Source organism: Procambarus clarkii, chromosome 17, assembly GCF_040958095.1.
Source record: "Procambarus clarkii isolate CNS0578487 chromosome 17, FALCON_Pclarkii_2.0, whole genome shotgun sequence".
In the NCBI taxonomy this organism is placed as follows: domain Eukaryota; kingdom Metazoa; phylum Arthropoda; class Malacostraca; order Decapoda; family Cambaridae; genus Procambarus; species Procambarus clarkii.
In genome coordinates this window covers 16,683,420-16,692,917 of record NC_091166.1, presented here as the reverse complement: position 1 = coordinate 16,692,917, position 9,498 = coordinate 16,683,420, and the positions used below count along the sequence as shown (strand labels likewise).

General features: G+C 45.3%; 1 protein-coding gene across 1 annotated transcript in view; it reads right to left on the bottom strand.

The window, feature by feature from the left end:
* Positions 1 to 1,047: 1,047 nt before the first annotated feature.
* Positions 1,048 to 9,498, bottom strand: part of LOC138365506 (protein Star-like) — a 499,513-nt gene continuing 491,062 nt past the window's right edge. The window contains exon 6 of the mRNA XM_069325793.1: positions 1,048 to 1,501. Coding sequence (XP_069181894.1) covers positions 1,310 to 1,501 — 192 coding nt within the window. The 3' untranslated portion in view covers positions 1,048 to 1,309. The remainder of the gene's footprint in view (positions 1,502 to 9,498) is intronic.

Genomic DNA, 9,498 nt, shown 5'->3' with positions numbered 1-9,498 from the left:
ATACCCTCCGGAAGATCGTTTACATATATTAGAAACAGGATGGGTGCAAGTACTGAGCCCTGTGGGACTCCGCTGGTGACATCTCGCCATTCTGATGTCTCCCCCCTCACCGTTACTCGCTGTTTCCTGTTGCTTAAGTACTCCCTTATCCACTGGAGCACCTTCCCTTTTACTCCTGCTTGTTGCTCCAACTTTTTTAACAGCCTTTTATGGGGTACTGTATCAAAGGCTTTCTGGCAATCCAAGAAATGCAGTCGGCCCACCCTTCTCTTTCCTGTTTAATTTTTGTTACCTGCTCATAAAATTCTATTAAACCTGTGAGGCACGATTTACCATCCCTGAACCCATGTTGGTGGTGCGTTACAAATTTATTTCCCTCCAGATGCTCTACGAGCCTTTTCCTCACAATCTTCTCCATCACCTTGCATGGCATACAAGTTAAGGAAACTGGCCTGTAGTTCAGTGCCTCTTGCCTGTCACCCTTCTTGTATATTGGGACCATGTTAGCTGTCTTTCAACTTTCTGGTAAGTCTCCTATTTCCAGTGACCTGTTATACACCATAGAGAGTGGCACACTTAGTGCTTCTGCCCCTTCCTTTAGTATCCATGGTGAGATTCTGTCAGGCCCAACAGCCTTTGTCACATCCAGCTCCAGCAGACACCTTTTGACCTCATGACTGGTGAGGTCAAATTTCTCCAAGGTTGCTTGGTTTCCCGCCGCCTCATTTAGTGCAGGGGTTTCTCCTTGTTCTATTGTGAAGACCTCCTGGAATCTCTTGTTGAGTTCTTCACACACCTCCTTGTCATTCTCTGTGTATCTGTTCTCCCCTTTTCGCAGCTTCATCACTTGTTCCTTCACTGCTGTTTTCCTCCTGATTTGGCTGTAGAGCAGCTTTGGTTGGGTCTTTGCTTTACTCGCGATGTCATTTTCAAACTGTGTGTGTGTGTGTGTGTGTGTGTGTGTGTGTGTGTGTGTGTGTGTGTGTGTGTGTGTGTGTGTGTGTGTGTGTGTGTGTCCTTAGCCATACAGGAGAGTGAAAAATAAAGATAAGTACATGGAAATTTTTTAATATTGGCACTATAATACAATGAAATGTTAATTGAAAATTTAATATGTAGACCAGTTATGGTAATACATCAGAAAATGGCATCTTCATAGCATCAAGTCGGTGTAAATCGTGCAAGACATTTTGTATACCTTTTGTGAAGAAATTCGTGTACCTTGAAGTTATGCATTATACCTCGTCCACACTTCATCATAGTACAATAATAAATCAGTATGAGCATGACTTAATGGTTTATGAAGCTTTTATCCAATGTTCATTGTTTGATTCAAGAGAGCTGGCCAACCGAACCAGGCGTCAATACTTCTAATACCCAGGAACTTGTAGCCTTGTTTCTTCATGAATTCGAGAAGAGTCTGGAAGCCCTCTGGAATGTGGTTGATCTCCACACACATAAGGCGGATTTTGATCTTGTCCCAGGGGATCGTTCTCAATACCTGTTACATGAAATATCAAGAATTAGAATACTTATTAACTTTAAAGCGATTGGTTCAACTTGGCAACCATAATGTAATGACTGCAATATGCTAATGTGACAAATAATGAAGATTGAATTGGTCACGTGTTAATTAGGTAAAAATACTAATTAATCAAATGGATAACGTCTCCCTATCATAGTGAACAAAGTAAACTACACACACACACACACACACACACACAAACACAGGGGGGGGGCCCTGGTAGCCTGGTGGATAGCGTGCAGGACTCGTAATTCTGTGGCGCGCGTTCGATTCACGCACCAGGCAGAAACAAATGGGCAAAATTTCTTTCACCCTGAATGCCCCTGCTACCTAGCAGTAAATAGGTAGGAGTTAGTCAGGTGTCACGGGCTGATTCCTGGGGTGAGTGTGTGTCGTGTGGAATAAAAAAAATGTTAGTAACCCAGTAAATAGTAAAAATAAAAAAAAACAGAACTAAGAGGCATGAGTTACGAGGAAAGGCTGCGGGTAATGCACCTTACGACACTGGAAGACAGAAGAGTAAGGGGAGACATGATCACAACCTAAAAAATCCTCAGGGGATTCGACCGGGTAAACAAGGATAAACTATTCGGTACTGGTGGGACGCGAACAAGGTAACACAGGTGGAAATTGAGTACCCACATGAGCCACAGAGACGTTAGAAGGAACTTTTTCAGTGTCAGAGTAGTTAACGGATGTTGACCAGACCACACACTAGAAGGTGAAGGGACGACGACGTTTCGGTCCGTCCTGGACCATTCTCAAGTCGATTGTGCAAAGATTGGGGGCCGTGTATAACAAATCTGTTATACACAGTTATGTGGGACTGTGTATAACAAATCACTGGCAACAGGTGAACTGCCAAAAACTTGGAAGACGGATGGAATGCATTAGGCAGTGATGTAGTGGAGGCTGACTCCATACACAGTTTCAAATGTAGATATAAAAAAGCCCATAGGCTCAGGAATCTGTACACCAGTTGATTGACAGATGAGAGGCGGGACCAAACTGCCAAAGCTCAACCCCCGCAAGCACAAATAGACGAGTACACACCCCCCCCCACACACACACACTCACACACACATTATATATGTAAATGATCTTCCAGATGGTATAGAATCATTCCTCTCATTGTTTGCTGATAATGCAAAAATTATGAGGAGGATTAATACGGAGGAAGACAGTATGAGACTACAAGATGACCTAAACAGACTGCATGAATAGTCCAACAAATTGCTTCTAAAGTTCAACCCGAGTAAATGTAAGGTAAAGAAATTAGGCATTGGAAACAGGAAGCCAGACACAGGATACAGAATGGGAGATGAAGTCCTTCATGAAACGGACAGAGAGAAGGATCTAGGAGTTGATATCACACCAACCCTGTCTCCTAAAGACCACATCAAAAGAATAACATCTGCGGCATACGCGAGGCTGGCTAACATCAGAACTGCCTTCAGGAACCTGTGTAAGGAATCATTCAGAACCTTGTATACCACATATGTAAGACCAATCCTGGAGTAATGCGGCCCCAGCTTGGAGCCCGTACCTTGACAAGCACAAGGCAAAGCTTGAAAAAGTTCAGAGATATGCCACTAGGCTAGTCCCAGAACTAAGAGGCATGAGTTACGAAGAAAGGCCGCGAGAAATGCAGAACGACTCTGACATAAAGGAAATTGGTTTTGAAGCTCCCTGTGGGAATGAGCGATCACAGCGTTCTGATGTTTGAGTATCTGGTCGAAGAAGGGTTAATGTACTCAAGGAATGGCCCAGAAAACAAAAGGCTGGCATTCCGAAAAGGAAAATATGAGGAGATAAGAAAATTCCTATCAGATATAACTTGGGAAACAGAGCTCAGTGGAAAGACGGCCCAAGACATGATAAACTACATCACACAGAAGTGTAAGGAGGCAGCAGACAAGTTCGTCTAAGTCCAGAAAGAAAGAAATGAAAATCAGATGAGAAACAAATGGTTTAATCAGAGATGTAAGCTAGCTAAGCATATAAGTAATAGGACGTGGAGAAACTGCAGAAATAATAGGACACTAGTGAGCAGAGAAAGATACCAGAGCGCCAGGAATGAATATGTCAGGGTGAGGAGAGAGGCAGAAAGACAATATGAAAATGATATAGGAAGCAAGGCAAAGACAACCCAAATTGCTGCACATTCACATCAGGAGAAAAACATCAGTGAAGGAACAGGTAATGAAACTGAGGATAGAAGCAGACGAATTCACTACAAACGACAAGGAGGTGTATGAGGAATTCAATAAGAAATCTCAGGAGGTCGTCACAGTAGAGCAAGGGGAAGTCCCAGAGATAGAAAAGGGAAGACCTAACCAAACACCACCAGATGAGTTTGTAATTACCAGTGGGGAGGTAAGGAAGCATCTGCTAGAGTTGGAAGTGACAAAGGCTATAGGCCCGGATGGAATCTCACCTTGGACACTGAAGTAAGGAGCTGAAGCTCTGTGTCAGCCACTCGCCACTGTGTATAATAAATCACTGGCAACAGGTGAACTGCCAAAAACTTGCAGGACGGCTAATGTAGTGCCGATATTTAAGAAGGGTGATAGACAGGAGGCATTGAACTACAGGCCAGTGTCACTAACCTGCATACCATGCAAAGTGATGGAGAAGATTGTGCGAAAAAAAACTAGTGGAACATCTGGAGCGGAAGAACTTTGAATCAAAACATCAGCATGGGTTCAGGGATGGCAGCTCATGCCTCACAGGATTGATTGAATTCTATGACCAGGCAACAAAGATCAGGCAAGAAAGATAGGGATGGGCAGACTGCATACTTTTGGAGTACCAGAAAGCCTTTGAGACAGTACCACATAAGAGGCTGATGCATAAACTGGAGATGCAGGCAGGAGTGAGAGGGAAGGTACCCCACTGGATAAGAGAGTACCTAAGCAACAGAAAACAGCGAATCACTGAGGGGTGAGGTCTTGGAATGGCGAGATGTAACCTGTGGAGTCCCTCAGGGGTCAGTCCTTGGACCTATACTGTTCCTGATATATGTAAATGATCTCACAGAGAATAGACTCGTTCCTCTCAATGTTTGCGAACGATGAGGAGGAGGATTAAAATTATGAGGAGGATTAAAATGGAGGAAGATATTATGAGGCTACAAGATGGCCTAAACAAATTGAATGAATCGTCCAACAAATGGCTACTAAAGTTTAACCCAAGTAAACGTAAGGTAATGAATCTATGGGGAGCAAATAAGAGACCAGACACTGGATACAGAATGGGAGACAAAGTCCTTCACGAGACGAACAGAGAGAAAAATCTAGGGATTGATATCACACCAAACCTGTCTCCTGAACCCCACATCAAAAGAATAACATCAGCGGCCTATGCGAGGCTGGCTAACATCAACAGGAAGAAAATAAAATTGTATGAGAATGATTACATAAAGATGCTTAACGCAAATGTGCGAGACATGAGTAGAGAGTACCGGAGACATCCCACTGAAAGTAACCAAGAATTGTTTAAAACTGTGTGTCAAGTAGCCAGGGAAGAGAAGATTAAAGAGCGGGAAAGACAATGGCTTGAGTTCACTAGCTCTGTTGGACGGGAAATATCTGCAAGACAAGTGTGGGCAAAAATTCAGATAGCTAAGGGGGGCAGAGCCCGGCGTGCGGCTCACAAAGACCCCCACTGGGTAAGGCTGAGGAACTAATTCACAAGTGGAGTGATGCAGCATCCTCCTCCTCCCTCCCTGCAGAAATCAGCAGGGAACAGCTCCTGCGACATGATGACAGAAGAATTAGGATAACAAGAGCACTGTCTAGTGATGGCGAATATGGGGAACCAATAATGCCCAAGAAGTAAGGGGCGCTATGAAAAAGGGTAAAAGTACAGCACCTGGTGAAGATGGCGTCACCTACGACATACTCAATGCACTGTGTGAAGTGTCTGGGAATCCACTACTCCACCTGTTTAACAAGTCATTCCTAAGTGGAGTGTTGCCCACACAATGGAAACACGCAATAATTATTCCCATACCGAAGCCTAATGACCCTGGTAATTACAGACCTATCAGCCTCGTGTCATGCACTTGCAAGATGCTTGAAAGGATCATCCTAAACCGACTGTTGCACAAAATAGGCAGGTTAGGGGAGGGGGTCAATGGATTTGTTAAAGGACGGAGCACAGCAAATTGTATAGTTAATTACTTGGCTAATGACACGGCTAGGTACTCTGTATTTGTTGACATCAAAGGAGCCTTCGACAAAGCACAGGGGATTGCGATCCTGGACGAGCTTGCATGCATGGGTGTGAAGGGGAGACTCATGAAATGGGTTGAAGACTACCTCACAGGAAGGAAAGCCAAGGTTTACTTCAATGGAGCAGTCTCCAGAACAATGAATATGGAACTCGGGACCCCCCAAGGCGGAGTCTTAAGCCCTACACTATTCAATGTACTTATGAACGCCATTGCAAATATTGGTTTTCCGGAAGGAACACAACAAGTGGGATATGCAGATGATGTCCTAATACAAGCTCCCACCTTGGGAAAAATTGAACAGTCCATTGAACTCCTCGGAAGGAAATGTATTGAGCTCGGTTTCACTCTCTCCACAAACAAGACGAAGGCATACTCCCATCACAAGCGGAGAGCAAATGGAGAACTGCAAATTAATGGTGTAACACTTGAATGGGTTGACCACTATCGGTACCTTGGCGTCACTGTCGGCTCTAACAAGGGAAAGAAAGAGGAGCTCAATCAACTCATAGGAACATGCAAAAGTCGACTCAGGGTACTGAAAGCTATGACCTGGAATGGACATGGAGCCTCTATTGCCGTGCTTAAAGTGATGTACACAGCCTATGTGCGCTCCGTCATAGACTATGCCGCACCAGTACTGTGCACCTACTCCCAAAGCGATATGAAAAGGCTTGAAAGCATTCAAATTGAAGCCATGACAATCATTCTTGGGGTTCCAAGAACTGCCAAAACGTCTAATCTACGAGAGGAGTTGTCCCTTCCCAGTGTTAAAAGCAGAATTCAGGAGCTGAATGCTAAGCTTGCAATTAGGATAGCCAGAGATCCCCATTACAATGATATTGCCAAGAAAAAACTGAGCTCTGTGCTACTTTCAGGGGGAAACAGGAGAAGCAAAAAATGGCATCACAGAGCAGTCTGCTACCTTGAAGAGCTTCACCTGCTTGAGCAAGCCCGTGAGCTCCTGCCTGTAGAGAGGTTACCTCCTTGGGAGGATGACTCATGCAAGATCATCATCAATGAAATGGCAATGAAAAAATCCAACATGATACCACAAGAAATGAGGCACAAGTATCTCGAGGAAATTTATAAAGAAGCCGGAGATGAACTAGATCAAATCTACACTGACGGGTCATCTAATCCTATCAATGGCAGGGCTGGTGCAGCATACACGGTAATCAAGGATAATACCTTCCAACGCAGAAATGAAGAAAAAGCACGTATTGAGAACTATGCCTCTTCAACGCAAGCAGAGCTAACTGCCATTGTTATGGCGTTAAGGTTTCTTGAACGGAACACTAATGGTGTAGTGATTTGCACCGATTCAAAAGCAGCACTGCAAAGCCTAAGTAAAAATCAGGCAGAAAATCTTGCAATAGTCGCTGAAATCAAGAGAGCTGTGAGAGTACTTACCAATCAGGGAAGAGTCAAGTTTCTGTGGATCCCCTCCCATGTTGGAATATGTGGAAATGAACGAGCAGATGTGCTGGCTGCTGAAGGCGCTGAAGGAGACCATATTGAATACTTCATACCCAAGACTCAACTACAAATTAGAGGTATTGTCAGGCAACATCACCGTGACAAGGTAACTGAGGAAAGGAGGATAGAAGCACAAACCAGTGAATCTGTACGATGGTACAACATGGTTGCAGCTGGCAATCCCAATCAGTATGGCCGAAGAGGAGGACGACGAGGGAGAGAATCAGTAATAGCGAGAATCCGTCTTGGATACAAATATCCATGGAGATTTGGAATGGAAACAACAGTTGATCAGCGAAGTTGCAGAATCTGTGGTGAGAGTGATGGACACCGCCTTGACCACTATCTACGTGAATGTGAACACCTGAGAGACATTAGGAATAACTGTAGAATAATAAACCCCACATTGTTTGAGTTAGGAAAACACTATTTGTCAAATATTGATACTGTTCTTAAAAGATTTCCTCATTTTGCACCCGCAAGATAACGTAAGCTTTTAAGGGTTGATAAATGTTAATCTTCTTGTTTGAGGAGCTGTTCACTTGAGACAGTTAAGCAAGTCCCAGCTGTGTCTGGGTACAAGTGACAGGATGAACAACCCAGCGGGTTTTCTTCCTATTGGGGAGTGTTGTACATTCTGCTATGGCGGTATGTTCACTCACAAGATGAGTGGCGCTGCCCAATAAACTCGCCCCTCGGGGCAAAATTTAAAAATTTAAATCAGAACTGCCTTCAGAAACTTGTGTAAGGAATCTGTCAGAACCTTGTATACCACATGTGTAAGGCCAATCCTGGAGTATGCGGCCCAAGCATGGAGCCCGTACCTAGTCAAGCACAAGACGAAACTGGAAAAAATTTCATAAGTATGCCACTAGGCTAGTTCAAGAACTAAGAGGCAGGAGTTACGAGGAAAGGCTGAGGGAACTGCAACTCACGTCGCTGAAAAACAGAAGAGCTCAGGGAGACATGATCACCACATACAAGATTCTCAAGGGGAATTTACAGGGTAGACAAGGATGGATTATTTAACATGGGTGGTACACGCACAAGGGGACACAGGCGGAAGCCGAGTACCCAAATGAGCCACAGGGAAGTTAGAAAGAACTTTTTCAGTGTCAGGGTAGTTAGTAAATAGAATGTACTAGGAAGTGATGTGGTGGAGGCTGACTCCATACACAGTTTCAAATGTAGATATGATATAGCCCAGTAGGCTCAGGAATCTCTACACCTGTTGATTGACGGTTGAGAGGCGGGACCAAGTAGCCAGAGCCCAACCCCCGCAAGCACAACTTGGCGAGTACACACGCGCTCACACACACACACACACACACACACACACACACACACACACACACACACACACACACACACACACACACACACACACAAACACACTCACACCGGGGGCGTCGGTGGCTGTACAGATAGCACGCTGTACACGTAATCCTGTGGTCCGGGTTCGATTCCCGGCACTGGCGAGAAACAATGGGCAGAGTTTTTATCACCCAATCTATCACTATCTATCACCCAAGGGTAGCCTTGGAAGCCGCACCCAATTGCCGTGGGAAAGGAGAAAGCGGATAAACGGCGGGGAGATCAACACCCACTGCTAGATTGTGACATGTCAGTCAGTCCGACCGGCGCAGATCACAGTCCAAGCGCCGTATACTGCATTAGAGTCCTCTGTTGGGGATCGCGACACTCGTCCCCGACATCTTTCTTCCTTGTCCCCAGCCGCTCAGTGGCGTCCGGCACCCACACCATAAAGAGAGAGAGAGAGAGAGAGAGAGAGAGAGAGAGAGAGAGAGAGAGAGAGAGAGAGAGAGAGAGAGAGAGAGCAGGCAAAGACTCTGCTCCTCTCGTTGACAGGGCCGGCGCCTGCTACTCTGGCGGCGTCTTGTGCTGGGTTTTCCTTGACACGCTTCCCAGTGGGCCCTCCCCTTCATTCTACTGTAAACGTAAATGTACGTGTGCGGCAGAGAAGGAAAGGGAAGGAAAAATAAGAGAGAGAGAGAAAGAGGAAAAAAAAGTATATCTATGTCTTCTAACCCAAGTCGAAACACTTTCAAAGAATACCTGATCAACCAGGCTGTGATTCGTACGTCAGGTTGCGAGCAGCCGCGTCCAACAGCCTGGCTCATCACTCCAGCAACCAGGTGGCCTGGTCGACGACCGGGCCGTGGGAACCCTAAGCCCCGGAAGCACCTCAAGGTAACCACCCTGATGCCCCTGTTACCTAGTAGTAAAAAGGTACCTGGGA